Source organism: Trachypithecus francoisi, unplaced genomic scaffold, assembly GCF_009764315.1.
Source record: "Trachypithecus francoisi isolate TF-2019V2 unplaced genomic scaffold, Tfra_2.0 Lachesis_group15, whole genome shotgun sequence".
Taxonomy (NCBI): Eukaryota; Metazoa; Chordata; class Mammalia; order Primates; family Cercopithecidae; genus Trachypithecus; species Trachypithecus francoisi.
The window spans coordinates 86,822,335-86,845,985 of NW_022681460.1; the positions used below are offsets into that span (position 1 = coordinate 86,822,335).

At 41.9% G+C, this 23,651-nt stretch overlaps 1 protein-coding gene across 6 annotated transcripts in view; it reads left to right on the plus strand.

Moving 5' to 3' along the window:
- The window catches only part of SAMD3 (sterile alpha motif domain containing 3), a 68,232-nt gene that overhangs the window by 22,007 nt on the left and 22,574 nt on the right, over nt 1-23,651 (plus strand). For 4 of the 6 annotated variants that reach the window (XM_033235490.1, XM_033235489.1, XM_033235485.1 and 1 more), the window contains exons 5-7: nt 6,723-6,908; nt 7,161-7,245; nt 15,281-15,448. In XM_033235490.1, the coding sequence (XP_033091381.1) occupies nt 6,723-6,908; nt 7,161-7,245; nt 15,281-15,448 (439 nt within the window). The remainder of the gene's footprint in view (nt 1-6,722; nt 6,909-7,160; nt 7,246-15,280; nt 15,449-23,651) is intronic. The other 2 variants (XM_033235486.1, XM_033235491.1) reach the window with 2 other exon arrangements.

Sequence of the window (23,651 nt, forward strand, 5' to 3'; positions counted from 1 at the left end):
ATTTCAGTCATTCTGGCATATATTTCTTTAATTCACTGAACATTGTTAGAATAGCTGCTTTAAAATCCTTGCCAACATCTGGTTGGTTCCTCTTAGCATCACATTCTAATGATTGTCTTTACTCTTGAGGATGGATTACATTTTCTGGGTTTTTTTTTTTCGTATATTACATAATTTTGGATTAAATATGAATGTTACAATGTGGAGTCTCTTGAATCTGTTGTGTTTGCCCAAACAGTGTTGACATTTTGTTCTAGGAAACCGCAAAATTGGTTGGACTCACGTGGAAAACTCAGTCTCCTGGGTGTTGGTTAAAATCTGTTGAGTTCTTTTATCTTTAGTCCAGTTATGCATGTGTGTAGTTCAGGATCATCCAGAGATTTGAACAGTTTATATACAGATTGTGGAGTTTTCCCTCGTTAGTTCATTCTTTTCTGGGATTTTCCTCTTCTTTTCCACATATGCGGTTGCCCGAAATTCTGCCCCCAAGTCTTTGAGTCCAGAAATAGTACAGGGTTTTTTATTCACGTTTTAGCAGCACAGGGTGAGGCCTGCCTCCAGGCCAAAAGCCATGAAAAGGGAACCTCATCAAAGGCCCAGTGTCTTCCTCTTGTTCTAAGTGTAGGCTTCTTTTCAAAACCTACATTCTGTTTTTCACCTTTTAGTGTTTTCAGTTAGTTTTTTAAAACTGTGTTTAATGTTTATGGTTAATGTTTCTGAGATAGCTGGTCCAGTGGGAGCTCATTAAGCCATTCCAGCAGAACTCTGCTAGGAGACTATCGAAGCAGTCCACATTTGAGTAGCAAATACTTGGATTAGTGCAGTAGTATGAACCATGGATATAAGTAAATAAATACAGAGATAAAATGTAGGGAAAATTTCATGACACTTAGGAGTGAAAAATGAAGGTAAAAGAGACATCACGATGTTAAACCTGAGTTGCTAAGAGAAATGGGTACAGTAAAAGAAACAAGGAAATTGGAATTCTGTGTTAGTCCACACATACCATAGACTTGGTGACCTAAACACAAACATTTATTTTTTGGTGGTTCTAGAGGCTGTAAGCCTGAGATCAAGGCACTGACCTCTTCCGTTTCTGTTGAGGACCCACTTTTTCACTTGCAGATAGGTACATTTTCTCTCTGACCTCACATGGCATACAGATCTTTTAAGAATACTAATCCCGTCATCTCAGGGCCCACCCTTATGATTTCATTTAAATAAATTACTTCCTTAAAGGTCTATCTCCAAGTACAGTCACATTGGAGGTTAGGGCTTCAACATACAGAATTTGAAAGGAACACAGTTCAGTTCCTAGAACATGAGAGCCTAGTTTTTGGTTTTTTGTTTGTTTGTTTTTTTAAAGATTATTAATTATTTTTGGATTTGTTGAGTATAAGATAAACAATGTACAAGTTGTTGTTGGAGATAGAAGATGGAGCATGGAGAACAGATTATTGATGATAGATTTACAATCTATCAACATAGAGCTCAGAACTGAGGTCATGGGGCTGGGTGAGTTCTCTGAGGAAGAAAGCAGAGAGCAATACAAAGGATTAAGGGGGCAGGAACCCAGCCATGTGCAAATTCTCACAGAAAGTAAAGGAGGTATAAATCAGCAAATAAACAAGTTGTCAGAGAGATCGGAAGAAAGGCAGGAAAATGAAACAGTGTCAAGGAAGATAAGGAAGAAAAGGGGTGTGAGGAAGTGGTCAATAGCACTAAATGCAGTTACAAAGGTCTTATAAAAGGCTGTGGTCAAAAGGCCCTGCATTTGCCAATTAGGAAATTATTATTGACTTTTGAGGAAGCAGTCCAGGTGAGGTGATTGGGAAGAGAGTCAGGTAAGAGAGGTTAAGGAAAAGCAGAATGAAAGTGATTTGAAAGACCTGCCTAGAGCATAAATGGGGAGCCAAATCTAAGGGGTAATGAATGCAATCACGGACCAGTGAAGTGTCCATATCTCTGCCCAGACCAAATCAAATTCAGCCTTGCTTAGATAGCTACTTCTTTCAGATGTCTGGTTTATTCTTTCAACAAAAAATCACTGTATTATCAACTCTGCTAAGCAATGTTATATACACTGGAGATTAAACAAACAGTCCCCGCCCTCATGTAACATCTGTGTTTTTTCTGCTCCCTACCAACTGCTGTTCTGTGCATTCAGATTTTTCTTTAGAGAGCTGGTGCTCACCTGAGCCCATTCTTTTTTTTTTTTTTTTTTTTGAGACGGAGTCTGGCTCTGTCTCCCAGGCTGGAGTGCAGTGGCCGGATCTCAGCTCACTGCAAGCTCCGCCTCCCGGGTTTACGCCATTCTCCTGCCTCAGCCTCCGGAGTAGCTGGGACTACAGGCACCCGCCACCTCGCCCGGCTAGTTTTTTGTATCTTTTAGTAGAGACGGGGTTTCACCGTGTTAGCCAGGATGGTCTCGATCTCCTGACCTTGTGATCCGCCTGTCTCGGCCTCCCAAAGTGCTGGGATTACAGGCTTGAGCCACCGCGCCCGGCCCTGAGCCCATTCTTAACAGAGCCGTCTTTCCTACCCTGTGTGAGCCTCATCAGAGTATACCATATGTTCTTTGGAAGTAGGGTAAGAATTGGATATTTTTTCACTCTTACTAAAGTTAGAAAATGTTGGAGAGTCAATTAGCTTTTTCATGAAAACACCATCTAATCATTTTTTAAATTAACACCGAATACAATAATGATATGGCCAATTATCAAATGTGTTGTCTTAACTTTATTGTAAGTTTTATTTTATTACAAATATAAGCTCTATGCATAAGCTGAGAGTTTAGTAAGCAGTGAACTCTGAATCAGTTAGCCAGGGGCCAATTGTAAGCATTAACATGTTTTAAAAGCTTCCTGGTTGATTTTACCGTGCACCCAGGATTGAGATACCTTGGGCTAGATATCTGTTGTTTTATGGTGCTGATTTTGTCAAAAAGCCTGGTTCTGAGGTGGGAACAGTAATATAACCGGCCTTTGCGTTGAACTGCTGTCTGCTCCCTGCCCTTACTTTTGGCTGACTTATTTTGGTGTTCTGCCCAACTCTAGCTTAATAAAAATATTATGAATAATCTTAACCCCACAGTAAAGCTTTTTTTAATCCAGTGCAAATATAATTTTACAGATGAGAAATGATTTTGCCTGCAGTTATCTACTTGCAAATTGGAATGTATTTTAAATTTCTGATGAATCACTTTTCGTGTGTAATACTCATTTTGACCGGCATTAGGTGGCATGGGTTGGTTTTTAGTCAATTCCAGAATATCTTCTTACATTGTTTTAATGTAAAGAAAATGAAAATTTGATGCTTCTGATCTTTCCTAATACATTACTCTATTTAGAGCAAGATGGAGTATCTGTATTCTTGGATCCTTTATGCATCTAGCTACATTCTGGATGTTTGAGAGAAATAATACCATGCAGTATAGTCTCCGCCCTGATACTGAAAAGAAAAGGGAGGAAAGTATGTAGAATAAAAAGACAGCGTAACGAGCTTTATTTTATAACACTGGAACATTGAACTTATCTGTTGAGGTGGTACTAAGTAACATAACAACTTCAAAACCTGGACCCGGCAGGCAGCTAATTTAGCTGCTTGAAAATTACTAGGAAAAAAGAGATAGATGTTAAGATTACTGAAACCAGCTTAACACCTGCCAAGTTACATCACTTTTAAAAAATGCTAGGAAGGGCTGGGCACGGGGGCTCACACCTGTAATCCCAGAGCTTTGGGAGGCCGAGGTGGGTGGATCACGAGGTCAGGAGACTGAGACCATCCTGGCCAACACGGTGAAACCCGATCTCTACTAAAAATACAAAAAATTAGCCGGGCGTGGTGGTGGGCGCCTGTAGTCCCAGCTACTCAGGAGGCTGAGGCAGGAGAATCGCTTGAACCCCGGAGGCGGAGGTTGCAGTGAGCTGAGATGGCACCACTGCACTCCAGCCTGGGCGACAAAGCAAGACTCAGTCTCAAAAAAAAAAAACACAAAAATCCCAGGAACACACAAAAGACATCCAACAAAACTGGCCATTACTTTATATTCCTTGGTCTCAGTAGATACAGGAGGGGTAATTTGGCCATGGGAGAAAGAAACAAAGTAATAGAATATGGAAGAAAATGAGGATTGTGAAAGAGTAATTGGCGTTTAGTAGACCCCCAGTAAATGCTGGTTGAATGAATGAACAAAATGAAAGAGAAACGTACTGGAAAACAGATTGGGCTACAGCAGAGATTCAAATCTGGGAATTTCCTGTTGTGGTATTTAGTTAAGTATTAAGTTATTGGTGTGCTTAGCTTAGACAGGACATAATTTCACCACTGATATAGTAGGGACCGCCAAAGGGGGAAAAAAGGAAAGGGAGCTTATCATAAAAAGGGATGTGAGAGTGCTTTCTCCTGTGTGCTTGATTCTCCATATCGCATTATAGCTTGTGCATTCTTTTTTTTTTTGAGACGGAGTCTCGCTCTGTAGCCCGGGCTGGAGTGCAGTGGCGCGATCTTGGCTCACTGCAAGCTCCGCCTCCCGGGTTCCCGCCATTCTCCTGCCTCAGCCTCCCGAGTAGCTGGGACTACAGGCGCCCACCATCTCGCCCGGCTAGTTTTTTGTATTTTTTAGTAGAGACGGGGTTTCACCGTGTAGACCAGGATGGTCTCGATCTCCTGACCTCGTGATCCACCCGTCTCGGCCTCCCAAAGTGCTGGGATTACAGGCTTGAGCCACCGCGCCCGGCCAGCTTGTGCATTCTTATAAAGGATGACCGAAAATGTTAAAAGAACCCTAGCCTTTCAAAATTCATCTGAATTTTGGGTTCCATGGTTATCTGAAAATTAACTTACTTATGCCAACTTAGGAAATCTTCCTGTTGTCTTCTACTTGGCTTGCTTCTGTTTCTTTACTTCCACCACAATCAATCCTATTTATAAATGGATTAAGAGCTACGTAGTACCTTTGATTCAATGTTGGTTGGACACTTTATTAATATTACAGAGTCTTCATTTTGCACACTCAGTGGTCAGTCACTAACTTTAAGGCTTGAATGTTGTTCTGATAATTTTATAAACAGCCTTATCGATGTTTCATTTACATAGCATAAAGTTCACCCATTTAAAGTGAACAAGAGACTGGCTGTGTTGGCTCATGCCTGTAATCCCGCCACTTTGGGAAGCTACAGCAAGAGGATTGGTTGAGCCTAGAGTTCGAGATGAAACTGGGCAACAAAATGAGACCCCACCTCCACAAAAAATAAAAAAAAATTAGCTGGGCATGGTGGCACGTGCCTGTAGTCCCAGCTATTTGGGAGGCTGAAGTGGGAAGATTGCTCGAGACCAGGAGGTCAAGGCTGCAGTGAGCTGTGACTGCACCCCTACACACCAGCCTGGATGGCAGAGCAAGACTCTGTCTAAAAAAAAGAAAAAGAATTGGCTGGACACAGTGGCTTACGCCTGTAATCCCAGCACTTTGGGAGGCCAAGGTGGGCGGATCACGAGGTCAGGAGATTGAGACCATCCTGGCCAACATGGTGAAACCCCATCTCTACTAAAATACAAAAAATTAGCTGGTGTGGTGGTGCATGCCTGTAGTCCCAGCTACTCGGGAGGCTGAGGCAGGGAAATCGCTTGAACCCGGGAGGCGGAGGTTGCAGTGAGCCGAGATTGTGCCACAGCACTCCGGCCTGGCAACAGAGTGAGATTCTGTCTCAAAAAAAATTATGGTAAAAGATAAAGTGAATAGCTCGGTTAATTTTAGCAGCTTTATATGCTTGTACAACAAATAATCACTACCCATTTTATCCACCTTCAGCCCCAGGCAACTCCTGATCTGCCTTCTGTAGTTATAGTTTTTTCTTTTTTTTTGAGACCGAGTCTCACTCTGTCGCCCAAGCTGGAGTGCAGTGGCGTGATCTCAGCTCAATGCAACCTCCACCTCCCGGGTTCAAGCGATTCTCCTTTCTCACCCTCCCAAGTAGCTGGGACTACAGGCATGCCATCACACCCGGCTGATTTCTTTTATCTTTAGTAGAGAGGGGGTTTCACCGTGTTAGCCAGGATGGTCTCGATCTACTGACCTCATGATCTGCCTGCCTCGGCCTCCCAAAATGCTGGGATTACAGGCGTGAGCCACTACGCCCGGCTGTAGTTACAGTTTTCTGTAGCCCTTCATAGAAATTTCATCTGGATGGAACTGGAATATCTGTTATTTATATTTAATTTAGAAACTAAGTTCACCTTATCAAAATAGGCAAGACCAACTAAATCAGGTGGATCTTGTATTTCATTATAAATAGCAGCAGAATAAATTAATTAGAAGAATTTTCTTAACATGTCCTAAGACTTTATGGTAGGCCTCATTTGCTTTGCTGAATTGCAACGTATTTTCTTTTTGTTAAGTATATTGTCTAGTTTTGAGCTATGCATTACATTTTCTCTTTAAGAAAAATGAATTAGTATGCATTTCAGCTTCAGGCTTTATTCTAAAGTCTATATTATTATGACTTTTTCTAAAGAATAAATATGTGTTGTGTGAATGGACAAAGACACTTACTGAGCCTTCAGACATTTGTGGATGGATGAATGGGTGGAAGGTAGCTTGATGACTTCCATATATTTGGGTCTCGGGAAAGTTATTTATTTCGTAAGTTCTCAGGATGTAGCAAATTAATAAATTGCATATATTTGGAATAGAATTTCATTCTTTGTGTGTTTTTATTTCACAGAAGAAATGTGAAACATATTCTAGCTAGAAGCAAAGCATTACAATGGATGAAGTCCTATGTTTTACCAGAGTTTCCCTATGATGTCAAATGCATGTTAGCAGAGCAGAAGTGCCCGGATCACAGCATGAGGATAAGGATCATTGAGTTTCTCCAGGCCGACATGACTAAGTATCTGGAAGGCTCACTGTGAGTGACAACAAGAGAGGCTTGCTGCTTTGGGAAAGGGTCTGTTTCGGAATAGAGTAGAATTCACGTGGAATCAACTCTCTTCAGATTGTGGATGACATATTGGTAATAGGTCCCAAATTGCCCAATATTTAAATCTCTTTTTGTTATGTAGACAAATGTGAAGAAAAATGAGTGTAATTTAGACTCATCTTAAAGGAAGGAATGTGGGCTGCTTGAAGTGAAACATATCCTCCTTGTTTTGGTGAACAGGTACCCCAGCACCCAGCAGTACAATGACGTAGTTAATGCCCTGCTGCAGGCCCACCCTTTCCTGGATGAGGACGGCTGTGGCTTTGTAAGTGACCACCTGGCACCATTCTGTTAATTTCAGACTATCTTAAAATGATAGCCTTGTGTTGCCCAGTAATTTTATGCTTCATCCATCTTTTCTTGATGTCTCTCTCTCTCTCCCATTCTATGTATCTAGGTCTATCTGTTTCTGTTTTTCTGACTCTTTTTTTTTTGTCTCTTTGGTCTCTCTCCAACTTTGTTTCTTTCTTTCACTTTCTGTTAGTCTACGCTTCTTTCTTGACTTCACGCACTCTCTCTCTCTCTTTTTTTTTTTTGAGACGGAGTCTCGCTCTGTCGCCCAGGCTGAAGTGCAGTGGCCGGATGTCAGCTCACTGCAAGCTCCGCCTTCCGGGTTCACGCCATTCTCCTGCCTCAGCCTCCCGAGTAGCTGGGACTACAGGCGCCGCCACCTCGCCCGGCTAGTTTTTTTTTGTATTTTTAGTAGAGACGGGGTTTCACCGTGTTAGCCAGGATGGTCTCGATCTCCTGACCTTGTGATCCGCCCGTCTCGGCCTCCCAAAGTGCTGGGATTACAGGCTTGAGCCACCGCGCCCGGCCTCTCTCTCTCTTTGTCTGTCTCCTTGTCTTCCCTTTTTTATAACTCCTTGGTCTCTCTCTGCCCTGTGTTTCTTTGTCTTCTTTGTCTCTCTCCATCATCATATTGCTGCCCTCTCAAAACTGGAAGCTCAGTGTAACAGAGCTGATCAAGAGTTGCCTAGGGCTGAGGGTGGCCAAAATGGACAGTGATTATGGCTGCACAAGCATATAAAGTTGCTAAAATTAACCGAGCTGTTCACTTTAGAGTCTTAAGGGTTTTAAGGGTTAGGAAGGGTCTTTAGGAGATGTGACACATAGAAAGAGAAAGACATGGCTGCACCTGCTTCAGAGCTGTCATCAGATGTTTCTTGCCTTCTCAGACCCAGTGGAGCTGTTGTCTGGCTTTGAGGTCCGGGCCTCCAACCTTACCTGGCCCTGTCACATCTCTGCTGTCCTGATAAAAACAGACCCCCAGGATACTTTGGGTCAGCAGTTCTTTGTTTTGTTTTTTGAGACGGAGTCTCGCTGTCCCACCCAGGCTGGAGTACAATGGCGCGATCTCAGCTCACTGCAACCTCTGCCTCCCGGGTTCGAGCAATTCTCTGGGGCAGGAGTTCTAAGCTCTGGTTGCACATTAGGATTCCTAGAGATTCAGGTTGAATTAATTTGAGGATGGGACACTGTTATTAACATTTTTTAAATTTCCCAAAATTATTCTAATGTACAACCAGGGCTGAGAACCACTGCCGCTGACATTTCAACACAAACTTTGCTGTTTGAACCTGCCTATCTCCTGGATTTCAAAGACCAGTGTCTTCATTGCACAACAATGTGAATATAATTAACACTATTGAACTGTACCTAAGAATAGTTAATAAAAAATTGATTTATGATGCTGTAACTATATGAGTTAAGGAACAGTTGCAAAGAGCTATAGCTATGCATACATAAAGGTAGACTGTTATTTCCTGTATCTATATGTCATGTGCATACACGTTGGTAGTCATATCTAAAGAAGACAGATGTCTTTTTGTACTTTACTGTCTCAGATGTTTGTGAAAAGATATTTTTTTGCTGTGCTTTCTTTTTTTTTTTTTTTTTTTTTTGAGACAGAGTCTCACTGTCTCCCAGGCTGGAGTGCAGTGGCGTGATCTCAGCTCACTGCAAGCTCTGCCTCCCGGGTTCACGCCATTCTCCTGCCTCAGCTTCCTGAGTAGCTGGGACTACAGGCGCCCACCACCGCGCCCGGCTAATTTTTTGAAATTTTTAGTAGAGACAGGGTTTCACCGTGTTAGCCAGGATGGTCTCGATCTCCTGATCTCATGATCCGCCCACCTCGGCCTCCCAAAGTGCTGGGATTACAGGCGTGAACCACCGCACCCGGCCACTGTGCTTTCTTAAGGACATGGAATTTCAGCAATTAATTCCAAGAACAACAAAGGATAAATGCCAATATCTATGAATATAAGGACATTTTAAGACTGTTTCCTCACTCCCTCCCCTCCTCCCATCCTCTTTCCTTCCTTCCTTCCTTCCTTCCTTCCTTCTTTCCTCCCTCCCTCCCTTCCTCCCTTCCTTGCTTCCCTCCCTCTTTCTTCCTTCCTTCCTTCTTTCCTTCCTTCCTTATTTGTATTTACCCCTCCCTCCCTCCTTTCCTTCTTTCTTTCCTTCCTTCCTTCCTTCTTTTTTTGTATTTTTAAGAAAAGGTTCATTATATATGGAGAGAATCACAGAATTTTCTCAATGGGAGAGACCATTAAAGGTTTTTTTCGCCACTCAGACTGAGGAAAGATGTTGTATACCATGTCTGGAAAAATAGTAATTATTGAAGCCAAGATTAGAATTCAGGTATTCTTGCTTCTAGGATGACATCCTTTCCAAAATATGCTGCTGCATATAAAGCACACTACAGAAGAAATTGAATTTCCTCTAAAAAACAAAACAAAACAAAACAAGGCAACGACAACAACAACAACAATAAACAAACCTGGTGCCCCAACAATAAACAAACCTGGTGCCCCAACAATAAACAAACCTGGTGCCCCAACATTGACAATCATGTCAATATGGCTGACAAAACTGAGTCTCAGAATTTCTTCCATACTCGAAATACATCTACCAACTTAATATCTAATCAGTGTTACTGTGTATAGAACTTGTGTTTCGTTTTGTTTTCTTTTGTTTTGTTTTTTTGAGATGGGGTTTCGCTCTGTCACCCAGGCTGGAATGCAGTGGCGCAATCTCGGCTCACTGCAAGCTCTGCCTCCTGGGTTCATGACATTCTCCTGCCTTAACCTCCTGAGTAGCTGGGACTACAGGTGCCTGCCACCACGCCCGGCTAATTTTTCGTATTTTTTAGTAGAGACGGAGTTTCACCGTGTTAGCCAGGATAGAACTTGTGTGTGTGTGTGTTTTAATTTACATTTATTGTTTGAATAAATTACATATTTATATAGTTCAAAATTCAAAAACTACAAAACGGTATAAATAGAAAAGTTTTCCACCTGCCCTTGCTTCTCCAGCCACCTAATTTTCCTCCCCAGAAGTAACCAATGTTATTAGAGTCCTTCTAGAGAATCTTTGCATATACATAAGCAAATCCATATTGATCTAATACCTTTTGACCTTTAGTTTCATGGTTATCAAAGTGAGACACATACAAACTAACAAATACTGCTTTCTTTGCTCTTGTGTGCATTTTATCCACATCTGTTCCCAGTGACATTCACTAAAGACCGGTTAACTGATAAAGAGACATGTGCAAAATTGCTTAGCAGATTAAAGCTCAGATTTGCATCTGGTGCCTGGATGGATGTTTACCCAAATTCTCCCTGCAAATGTGTATGAGGTTGTGTTTCTAATGTTACAGTGGAAAATGTACAAAATTTCAGAGAACATTAATGGGAGGCAGGGGTGGAGAAAGAAAAAGAGTGCACAAACTTGGTTATTTTTAGGGCTAAGTTTATTTTTAACTCTATTTTGAAAAATTTTTGGCTGTGTGTGGTGGCTCACACCTATAATCCCAGCACTTTGGGAGGCCAAGGCAGGCAGATCACCTGAGGTCAGGAGTTTGAGACCAGCCTGGCCAACATGGTGAAACGCTGTCTCTACTAAAAACACAAAAATTAGCTGGGCATGGTGGCAGCTACTGTATTCCCAGCTACATAGGACGCTGAGGCAAGAGAATCACTTCAACCCAGGAGGCAGAGATTACAGTGAGCCGAGATTGGGCCATCGCACTCTAGCCTGGGGCACAAGAGCAAGACTTCATCTCCAAAAAAAAAAAAAAAAAAAAAAAAAGAATAAGGACAATCTCTTATATAACCACATACCATTTTTATACCCAAGAAAATTAGCAATAATTGCATAATATATACTATCCATATTCACATTTCTCCAATTTTTCAAAAATATTTTAAAAATAATTTTTTGCCATAATATCTAATTGAGTATTATGCATTGCATTGGTTATTATGTCTCTTTAATTTCTTTTTGCCTAGACAGTCTCTCCAAACCCTTTTTTATTTTTCCGCATATTTGCTTTTTGGACAAGTCTAGTCCAGTTGCCATGTAAGGTGGCCCACGTTCTGCGTTTGCATGTGCAAAGGTCTGCTGGTGATGCTGTGGACTGCTTCATAGGTCACAACAGGAGGTCTGCAATTTCAGGGTCATTTTTTATTTCAGAGTGGTTGACGGAGAGCTGTCTTCATGTAGAACTTTCTACACCCTCTCTAGCTGGAAATGTGGAGGAGAGGGATGATTATTCTGTAACACAAATATTTCCTACTGAGTCTGCCTATCTGAGGCATCTGTGTAAGTAACTCACGGTGTCAGGCGTATAGCAGATTCTCAGTAAATACTCATTGATTGAATACTCATGTGGAAGATTGTATTTGATTTGTCCTTTTTCTGTTCCTATCAGACAGTTAATAAAGAGAGACAGGAGAGCCTAGAAAGAAGAAATTGGCAATTTAAAAATGTCCTAGTCGTTGATTGCTGTAATACCTCCCACCAGGTTCAGCATGTTTAGAAACCCTTCAGAGCTGTGGGAAACAGGTGGAAAAAAAAATGTACTGTACTTGCACTAGTTCATATTTCATGGCTAAGAAAAATACAAGCCGTTCTTTTTGTCTGTTCTGTTGTAAAACAGCAATGGTAAAGTCCAAGCTCACAAGCACGCCTGTGGGAGGTGATAAGGCATCTCTGACTCATGCATACCCGGGAGCTTCATCAGCTGCAGCCATACTCCAGCCCTCAACCACTGCCTTTACTAGGGCTGTTGAAGGACTTTACAAATAGCGCTTGAGTTTGCAGATATATTCAATGAGTAGCTACTCACTTGAGTCACCCAAAAAGCCAGTACAGTTAATAGGACAGATCTTATTTTTCTGTTTTATAGTTGAAGAAACTGAAATTAAGAGAGGTTACTTGGCTAATATATATTCAGGCTAGCTACTTGGACCTGCAGTCTTCCCAATTTAGGCTATGGTGCATTCAGGGATTACTCTTATTGGGACTTATAAACCATATAACCAGGAATAGCAAAATCTAAGTGCCAAACATTTGGCTAATGTTATTTCGGTGGCATTCCCATTGACCTGTGAGGAAATAGAGCTTAGAAAACATGCCCAGGCCGGGCGCGGTGGCTCAAGCCTGTAATCCCAGCACTTTGGGAGGCCGAGATGGGCGGATCACGAGGTCAGGAGATCGCGACCATCCTGGCTAACACGTTGAAACCCCGTCTCTACTAAAAAAAATACAAAAAACTAGCCAGGCGAGGTGGCGGGAGCCTGTAGTCACAGCTACTCCAGAGGCTGAGGCAGAAGAATGCCGTAAGTCCAGGAGGCGGAGCTTGCAGTGAGCTGAGATCCGGCCACTGCACTCCAGCCTGGGCAACAGAGCCAGACTCCGTCTCAAACAAAACAAAACAAAACAAAACAAAACAAACAAACAAACAAAACATGCCCAAAGCCACTCAGTGACTTACCACTCTCTCTCATGGCCAGGGCTCAGAGGGAAACACAGGCCAATATACCTGCAAGGGTTTTTTTTTTTTCCTTCCCTGCACTTACTGTGGGGATCTATTCAAGCACACGACATTGCAGGGGAGATGAGCAGCAGAAGCAGCCCTAAGTCACTGACTTCAAGAAGGGTTGGGCCAGCCGGGTGTGGCAGCTCATGCTTGTAATCCCAGCACTTTGGAAGGCCGAGATGGGTGGGTCACCTGAGGTCGGGAGTTCGAGACCAGCCTGACCAACGTGGAGAAACCTCGTCTCTACTAAAAATACAAAAAATTAGCTGAGCGTTGTGGCACATGTCTGTGATCTCAGCTACTCAGGAGGCTGAGGCAAGAGAATAGCTTGAGCCCAGGAAGTGGAGGTTGCAGTGAGCCGAGATTGTGCCATTGCACTCCAGCCTGAGCAACAAGAGTGAAACTCTGTCTCAAAAAAAAAAAAAAAAATTAAAAGAAGAAGAAGCGTTGGGCCACCACTCATGTAGTGAGTTAGTTACCAGCTAAGCACTGCCAAGACTCAGAGTCTTGCTTCTGGTCTGTCCTGTTGACACCTGCATCTCCTGCTTCATAGAGTATTGACACAAGGTATCAAACATTTATAGTTTCCAGAATGCATGAAGCACTATGCTGGACTTGGTAGTGGGCAAAGCAGGCATGAGCCTTTCTTTGTGTGCTTATAGCCTAGAGGGAGGGAGGGAGGGAGGGAGGGAAGGAGGGAGGGAGGGAGGGAAGGAAGGAAGGAAGGAAGGAAGACAAAGGAAAAGAAAAGAAAAAAAAGAAGTAGAAATAAAAATAGACAAAGTATCACATAGATGAGGGTAGATTACCACTGTGGTAAGTGCCAGTAAAGAAAGGGGAGCTCCAACGCCAAGCTGTTACAGAGGCCAGAGGAGGCTTCCATGAAGCACAGGCTGAGCTGAGACCTGAAGGCAAAGCAAGGGTCAACTACTTACTAGCTAGGTGTGGGAAAAGAGGGATAAAGCTTTCCAGGCCCAAACTGAAGGCCCAGCAGTAGAAGAGATGTTGGCATATTGAGGAAGAAGTCCAGGGGTGCTTCCTAGGTGTTGTCCATCTCTCTGGTCTCACAAAAACTCCACATGCCAGATAGATCCTTCCAGAGCTCAGATCTGACCATTCACTCTCCCAACTCAACATGGCCTAGGAATACTTCCTAACCTGGCTGTTCTGATGAATTCTCTATAGAGCTTTAAAAATACAGACATCTGGGCTCCATTCCAATCTCCCAAACCAGCATCTGTGTAGTCTCGAGCAGCAGCATCGCATGGGAGCTTGCAAGAAATACACACTCTCAGCCTACCCCTGACCTCAAAATCAGAGACGCTGAGAGTGGGGCTCAGCAACCTGTGCTCTAACAGGTCCTCCAGGAATTGATTCAGGCTAAATTTTGAGAACCATTGCTTTAGAGGAAAGACCAAGGGCAAAAGTTCCTATGAGGTTCTAATATAGCCTGTCTACGGAGACAGATTTAAGATCTGGTTCAGGATTACATTGAGGCTCCTTATGGGGTGACCATGGCCCTTGATGATTGGGCTGGCTCCTCTCTCCCACCTTACTTTTTACCCCATCCTCTATCATTCCCTCATCTTGAGCTCTGTGCTCCAGCCTCGCACAACTCTTGGTAGTTCTCCAAAGGGCACTAGCTCTCCCTCCATTCCATTGCACATGCAGCTTCATCCTCCTGGAATGTCTGAGCATCCACCCAACTGACATTCCCTGATGCTATCTCCATCCCTTCATACAGTTACCTGACCCTAAGACCTAAGCCTCAGTTTAGATTCAAGAACTTCCTACAGGAAGGCTTTTATGATCTCCTAACACAATGTAAATGAATGATGCATCTTCCCCTATTATAATAGTTTTCACTCTATATTAAAATGACTCATCCCTCTGCTACACTGAAAGTGAGGTCCACCTACACCCTCCTCCCTCCCAGAGTGGGGACTTGGTCTTTGTGTTTGAAACAGTAGAGGTGCCGCAGATACTTAGGGAGTGAATGCCAATAGTACTCACCAAAACAAATTTCAAAAGGTGACAGAAAATTATTTTTAAAGAAAATGTATCAATCCATAAGCCACTATCAGGTCTTTTCTAGAACCCACTAGAAAAATGGAGTTGGTTGTGGAGACAGCAGAGTCTAGTGGAAAGTATCACTTTTGGGAATTAGAAAATCTAGGTTCAAGAACTGATATATTTACTCTATAACCATACGACACTGGAAAAAGATTTCTATTTCTGTGACTTTGTCTTCTTACCTATAACTTAGGGTTTATAATTTCTGTAGCAGTGTCACAAGATTGCTGTGAGGGTAAAAGGAAGGATAGATAAATGTTATTTCTATTACTATGATGTGAAAATAATTTCAAGCCCAAAGATGATAGGTATGTATAGTTGTTGTATAGGTGTATTGTTTATATAGGATTATCTCAATCTCCTTGAAGATTAATTGGCCTGTTGTGTTATTTTACAGTTTTTATGGAAACGAGCCCTCAAAGATCGCTTTAAATATGTTCGAAGACCCATAGAAGATGATGAGCAAGTGATTAGAAATAAGTGTAAATTTGGACACCGAAGAGGCCAAACAAGGAAATCTCTTGCTGATATAAGATTTGATGAAATTAAACTTGTCCAGATAAAAGTAAGATTGAATTAATAAATGTTCTGAACTTGATGGATTGATATATTGATTAAGGAATAATAAATAATAGTGTTTAAAATAATTAAAACAAAATGAGATAACTTTTTAAAATTTGAAGTATAGTCAAGAACCAAGTCTGTTTTGCATGGCTAACAATGAGAATGGTATTTCAAAGAAAAGAATTCCCAAAGCAATTACTGAACATCTCATGTCCAGTTTGTCTTTTTACAACCTTCAAAAACGTGGAAAAACCCTTAAGTTCTGAGTCCTTGAATGATTTTTTTTTTTTTTTTTTTTTGCTCTTATCCTAAAATGCATCTTATGTTTTTGATGCTCTTATTGCTACAGGAAGTTTTTTAATACTCACATTGTTTGAGTTAGGTAGCCTCCGGTCTCCAGGTTTCAGGAAAGAACCCACATGCATGGATACAAAACTCCATCATGGCTTTCCCTTCCCTGCTGCTCCTGAAGCCTTTCTACCCAACCCAGAAGTGGCTGTCGGGAGCTCCAGGCTGAGGGTCCCTGGGAGGGCCTGGAGATTCTTCCCTCAGCAGCTGGGAGATCATGGGAATTCCAGTTGTCTGAGATCCTGTACATATTCCTTTTCTACCTCAGAGCACCGAAATATCCTCAGAAACAAAAATTTCCCCTGCTATCAAAGTAGATTGAACTCTTTAAGAAGGATGTCTGAACTACCAAATATGAAAGTGAAATCTCTTATCTTCCCAATTCTGTTTCTATCTTAACCCCATATGAATATGTAAATCCTAACTCTTCACCACAAACATGTTTATATTAGTGAAAGTACTTGGTGTAAATATTCTATTTTCTTTTTCATCTGGTGTATTTATTTGATAATAAAAGGGCAAAGCACTGAGTCACTTCAGTTTTATTAGTGCTAGTTATAAGATCCATAGGATAGGAATATTTTAAATATATTTTGTAAACCACTCATCCCAGCATCATGCATAATGCAAAACTTGGATGAAAGTATATACTTTAAATATCTTATTCTAATTTTCAGTGAGGCTTTCAAAATGATAGGTCAGTTAAGATAACACAATTCTATAACTGTTCTTTGACAAAAAGACAAGACAGCTGAAAGGTGCCCTAAATTTAGTGGTGAAACTTTTTAGAAACTTTGCAAAATTCTAATTACAAACTAAAATTGTAAGATAGAATCATATTTATTTTGAAATATTTTATGTTCTTAAAAATCACTTTGTGAGAGGGACCCAGATGGCCGAATAGGAACAGCTCCGGTCTGCAGCTAGCTCCTAGACAGACCAATGCAGAAGGTGGGTAATTTCTGCATTTCCAACTGAGGTACCCAGTTCATCTTATTGGTACTGGTTAGGCAATGGGTCCAACGCACAGAGGGTGAACAGAAGCAGGGTGAGGCATTGCTTCACCTGGGAAGTGCAAGGAGCCGAGGACCTCCTTCCCCGAGCCAAAGGAAGCCATGAGAGACTGTGCTACCTGGCTGGGTTACTGCACTTTTCCCACAGTTTTTGCAATCTGCAGATCAGGAGATTCCTTTGTATGCCTACACCACCAGGGCCCTGGGTTTCAAGCACAAAACTGGGTGGCTCTTTGGGCAGACACTGAGCTAGCTGCAGGAGGATTTTTTTCATACCCCAGTGGCGCCTGGAACCCCAGTGAGACAGAACTGTTCAGTCCCCTGGAAAAGGGGCTGAAGCCAGGGTGCCAAGTGGTCTTGCTCAGTGGGTCCTGCTTTAGTAGGCAGTTTTCCCCTGACAGTGCTAAGGAGGCTGGGAGGTCTGGGCTGGGCACAGCAAAGTGGCTGTGGCCAGACTGCTTCTCTAGATTCCTCCTCACTGGACAGGGCATCTCTGAAGGAAAGGTAACATCCCGAGCCAAGGGCTTACAGACATAACCCCCATCTGCATGGGACAGAGCACCTGGGGGAAGGGGCAGTTATGGGCGCAGCTTCAGTGGATTTAATCCTTCCTGCCTGCTGGCTCTGAAGAGAGCAGCTGATTCTGACAAGAGGGATTCTCCCAGCACAGTGCACCAGCTCTGCTAAGGGACAGACTGCCTCTTCAAGTGGGTCCCTGAACCCCGTGCCTCCTGACTGGGAGAGTCCTCCCAACAGGGGTTGACAGACACCTCATACAGGAGAGCTCTGGTTGGCATCTGGCCAGTGCCCCTCTGGGACGAAGCTTCCAGAGGAAGGAGCAGGCAGTGATCTTTGCTGCTCTGCAGCCTCCACTGGTGATACCCAGGCAAATAGGATCTGGAGTGGACCTCCAGCAAACTGTAGCAGACCTGCAGAAGAAGGGCCTGTTAGAAGAAAAACTAACAAACAGAAAGCAACAACATCAATGTCAACATAAAGGACTCCCACACAAAAACCCCATCCAAAGGTCATCAGCCTCAAAGATCAAAGGTAGATAAATCCACGAAGATGAGGAAAAACCAGTGCACAAACACTGAAAATTCCGAAAATCATAATTTTTCTTCTCCTCCAAATGATAGCAACTTCTTTCCAGCAAAGGCACACAAATGGACAGAAAATGAGACTGATGACAGCTTCAGAAGGTGGGTAATAACAAACTCATCTGAGCTAAAGGAGTATATTCTAACCCAACACACGGAAGCTAAGAAACTTGATAAAAGGTTACAGGAACTGCTAACTAGAATAACCAGTTTAGAGAGGAACATAAATGACTTGACAGAGCTGAAAAACAATGCACAAGAACTTCGTCAAGTATATATCAAGTATTGATAGTGGAATCGATCAAGTGGAAGAAAGGATATCAAAGATTGAAGATCAACTTACGGAAATAAGGCATGAAGAAAAGATTAGAGAAAAATGACTGAAAATGAATGAACAAAGCCTCCAAGAAATATGGGACTACATGAAAAGAGCAAACATACGATTGATTGGTGTACCTGAAAGTGACAGAGAGAATGGAACCAAGTTGGAAAACACACTTCTGGATATTATCCAGGAGAACTTCCCTAACCTAGCAAGACAGGCCAACATGCAAATTTGGGAAATACAGAGAACACCACTAAGATACCCCTCAAGAAGAGCAACCCAAAACACATTGTTGTCAGACTCACCAGGGTTGAAATGAAGGAAAAAATGTTAAGGGCAGCCAGAGAGAAAGGTCAGGTTACCCACAAAGGGAAGCCCATTAGACTAACAGCAGATCTCTCTGCAGAAACCCTACAAGCCAGAAGAGAGTGGGGGCCAATATCCAACATTATTAAAGAAAAGAATTTTCAACCCAAAATTTCATATCCAGCCAAACTAAGCTTCATAAGTGGAGGAGAAATAAAATCCTTTACAGACAAGCAAATGCTGAGGGGTTTTGTCACCACTGGGCCTGCCTTACAAGAGCTCCTTAAGGAAGCACTAAAAATGGAAAGGAAAAACTGGTGCCAGCCACTGCAAAAACAAACCAAAATATAAAGACCAATGACACGATGAAGAAACTGCATCAACTAATGGGCAAAATAACCAACTAGCATCATGATGACAGGATCAAATTCACACATAACAATATTAACCTTAAATGTAAATGGGCTAAATGACCCAATTAAAAGACACAGACTGGCAAACTGGATAAAAAGTCAAGACCCATCAGTGTGCTATATTCGGGAGATCCATCTCATGTGCAAAGACACACATAGGCTCAAAACAAAGGGATGGAGGAATATTTACCAAGCAAATAGAAAGCAAAAAAGAGCACGGGTTGCAATCCTAGTCTCTGATAAAACAGACTTTATACCAACACAGATCAAAAAAGACAAAGAAGGACATTACATAATGGTAAAGGGATAAATGCAACAAGAAGAGCTAACTATCCTAAATATATATGCACCTAATACAAGAGCACCCAGATTCATAAAACAAGTTCTTGGAGACCTGCAAAGAGATGTAGACTCCCACACAATAATAGGAGGAGACTTTAACACCCTACTGTCAATATTAGACAGATCAACGAGTCAGAAAATTAACAAGGATATTCAGAACTTGAACTCAGCTCTGGACCAAGTGGACCTGATAGATATCTGCAGAACTCTCCACCCCAATCAACAGAACATACATTCTTCTCAGTGCCACACAACACATATTCTAAAATTGATCACATAATTGGAAGTAAAACACTCCTCAGCAAATGCAAAAGAATGGAAATCATAATAGTCTTTCAGACCACAGTGCAATCAAATTAGAACTCAGGATTAAGAAACTCACTAAAAACTCACTGTACAACTACATGGAAATTGAATAGCCTGCTCCTGAATGACTACTGGGTAAATAACAAAATGAAGACAGAAACAAAGATGTTCTTTGAAACCAGTGAGAACAAAGACACAATGTACCAGAAGATTTCAGGCCAATATGCCTGACAAACAACAATGCAAAAATCTTCAATAAAATACGGGCAAACTGAATCTAGCAGCACATCAAAAAGTTTATCCACCACAATCAAGTCAGCTTTATCACTGGTATGCAAGACTGGTTCAACATATGCAAATCAATACACATAATCCATTACATAAACAAAACCAATGACAAAAACCACATGGCTATCTCAATAGATGCAGAAAAGACCTTCAATAAAATTCAACATCCCTCGATGCTAAAAACTCTCAATAAACTAGGTATTGATGGAACATATCTCAAAATAATAAGAGCTGTTTATGACAAACTCGTAACCAACATCACACCGAATGGGCAAAAGCTGGAAGCATTCCCTTTGAAAACCGGCACAAGACAAGGATACCCTCTCTCACCACTCTTATTCAAGATGGTATTGGAAGTTCTGGCCTGAGCAGTCAGGCAAGAGAAAGAAATAAAGAGTATTCAAATAGGACGAGAGGAAGTCAAATGGTCTCTGTTTGCAGATGACATGATTGTATATTTAGAAAACCCCATCATCTCAGCCCAAAATCTCCTTAAGCTGATAAGCAACTTCAGCAAGTTCTCAGTATACAAAATCAATGTGCAAAACCTACAAGCATTCCTATACACCAATAATAGACAAACAGCCAAATCATGAGTGAACTCCCATTCACAATTGCTGCAAAGAGAATAAAATACCTAGGAATACAACTTACAAGAGACATGAAGGACCTCTTCAAGGAGAACTACAAACCACTGCTCAAGAAATAAGAGAGGACACAAAGGAAAGGAGAGACGTTCCATGCTCATGGATAGGAAGAATCAATATCGTGAAAACAGCCATACTGCCTAAAGTAATTAATAGATTCAATGCTATTCCCATCAAACTACCAGTATTTACAATAGCAAAGACTTGGAGCCAACCCAAATGTCATCAATGATAGACTGGATAAAGAAAATGTGGCACATATACACCATGGAATACTATGCAGCCATAAAAAAGAATGAATTCATGTCCTTTGCAGGGACATGGATGAAGCTGGAAGCCATCATTCTCAGCAAACTAACACAGAAACAGGTAACCAAACACACCGTGTGTTCTAATTAATAAGTTGGAATTGAACAATGAGAACACATGGACACAGGGAGGGGAACATCACACACCAGGGCCTGTTGGGGGTGGGGGACAAGGGGAGGGAGAGCATGAGGACAATTACCTAATACCTGTGGGTCTTATAACCTAGAAGACAGGTTGATAGGTGCAGCAAACGACTATGGTACATATATACCTATGTAACAAACCTGCACTTTCTGCACATGTATCCCAAAACTTGAAATGAAATAAAATAAAAATCACTTTGTAAAATAACAGCATTACATTATGCGTAAGTTGCTTTTCACAAACATTTGATTTTCAGTAGAATAAAGGTGGAGTTCCTTTCAATTCAGTTTTCCCTCTTTTTCTATGAGGTATTCCCCACCAAAATTCAATGGAATTGATGAATGGTAAAATCAATTGTCCCCAGCCTTAGAACTCAAGGGTCAGTCAGTGGGATCAGAGGTCACACCCCTGGACACGAGTCTAAATGCAAACCCCCCTCTTGTGTTGACACATCATCTTTGAACCAGCTTGTACACTCACACTTTCTGTCCCTTCTTCATGGAACTACACTCTTCGTGGTTTTTCCTTTCTAGCCCCCAAGACATGCTTGAATCCTAAGATGAACCCTGCTGTGGTCAATCCAGGGCCCTTTGCTACAAAATGAACAGGGAATTGAATGTATTGAGGTTAGCAGTTAAATGGCGATGGAATTTAGTTTTGACCTTCCTGCCAGCTAAGGCTAAAAAAAGATGATAGGGTGGTCATTGCTGACATCTGCAGAGACAACGTTTTTGCTGGCAAACAAATCTAATTGGTAAGGATTTAACTTTTCTCCCCCTTACAAATAGTGCAAATCGCTGATTCTTTGAAGACTATAGCCTCTCCGTTTATGCTCTCATGTCTGTAAAGCAAAAAGCTTTAAAGGATGTGAAAACTATTTATAGTGGAATATTACAGAAACACTCTGTTTCTGTATTTTGTATGCTACATGGGGATTAAGAAAATGTACAAACACTAAGAAGTGTGTTTTTTGGGGGGGCTCCATCCTTTGAATTTATCTCATATAATTTTATTTTTCAGAGTGATTACCAACATTATTTTTAATCTCTGGTTTGAACTTCTTCCGTCGATAGCTCCTTTGTAATGTCTTTAAGATTGCTGAGCCAGGCACGGTGGCTCACGTCTGTAATCCCAGCACTTTGGGAGACTGAGACGGGAGGATTACTTGAGTCCATGTGTCGTATATATTGAAAGCAGCTTGGGCAACATAGTGAGACGCCCTCTCTACAAAAACTAAACAAAATTAGCCAGGTGTGGTGGCATGTGCCTGTAAGTCCCAGCTACTCGTGAGGCTGAGGTGTGAGAACTGCTTGAGCCAGGAGGTTGAGGTTTCAGTGAGCTGAGAACGCACCACTGCACTCTAGCCTGGGTGACAGAGCCAGACCCTGTCTCAAGGAAAAAAAAAAAAGATTTCTGAACATTAAACTTGTTTTAAGACACACTTGGGTAACTCTCATGTTTTAAAATTTTTTAACTGGGCACAATATTTTTATAACACAGAAAAAAATTATTTCCTATGCTGCAGAGATGGAAAATGTTGATGCAGGCAAGACACAGGGGTCTGGCCATTCACTCAAAGGCAAGAAAGTGGGTGTGGCTGAACTTGAGGAAGATCTTAGGAAGGGATAAATAAAGGAAGAGATTTTCTTTTGTTTTGCTTAATTTTGTTTCTGTTCTTTTTTCTTTGGTTGTCTGATGGGATTTACCAAAGAATTGAAGGTAGATGCCTCAATGAAAGAAGGCAGATTTTTTTTTTTTTTTTTTTTTTTTGAGACAGTGTTTCACTCTTGTTGCCCAGGCTAGGAGTGCAATGGCGTGATCTCGGCTCACTGCAACCTCCGCCTCCCAGGTTCAAGTGATTCTCCTGCCTCAGCCTCCTGAGTAGCTGGGATTACAGGTATGCACCACCACGTCCAGCTAATTTTTTGTATTTTTAGTAAAGATGGGGTTTTGCCATGTTGGGCAGGCTGGTCTCAAACTCCTGACCTCAGGTGAGCCGCCCACCTTGGCCTCCCAAAGTGCTGGGATTACAGGCATGAGGCACTGCACCCGGCCAGGGTGGATTTCTTAGTCCTGTCACATGGGCTTCCACAGGTAGACCAGGCAGCTGCAGAACTTGTGCAGGTCTGAGCAGAGGGGGCAGATCTTTTGTCCCTAACCCTCCGCCCACTGCGTTCTCCTATGCCATCTTAGCTCTGCTTAAGCTATGTTCTTTGGCTGCAAAACTTGAAGCATCTGCAATGCCAAAGCACCAACTGTGAGTCAACACACCTGAGTTCCTCGTGTCCCACTGCTGGAAAGACTTATCACCATGTTAGATAGATAGCTTTGCTTGTCAGAATCCCACATTGTGTTCCCAGACCAATCTTGCAAAATGCTGGGTATTTTGCAATGCTTAAAAATGCCTTTCCAACCTCAGTACCTCATGTGGCTACATGTATGGTTGTGCAGTCAATGCAGCAGCTGTGCCATCTCTTCTTATGCATCTTTTAGTTTTAGGTCCAGAGAGTGTATAGCCCCATGAATTGATAAATCGGCTTTCTTTTCTTAAGTATCTTTTATTGTACCTCATGGTGTATTTATAAACAGATATAATTAGATTCTCAAAACAGTACACTTAACTGAGCAATTTCATAAGTTGCTGACAGTCTCTTGTTAAAATG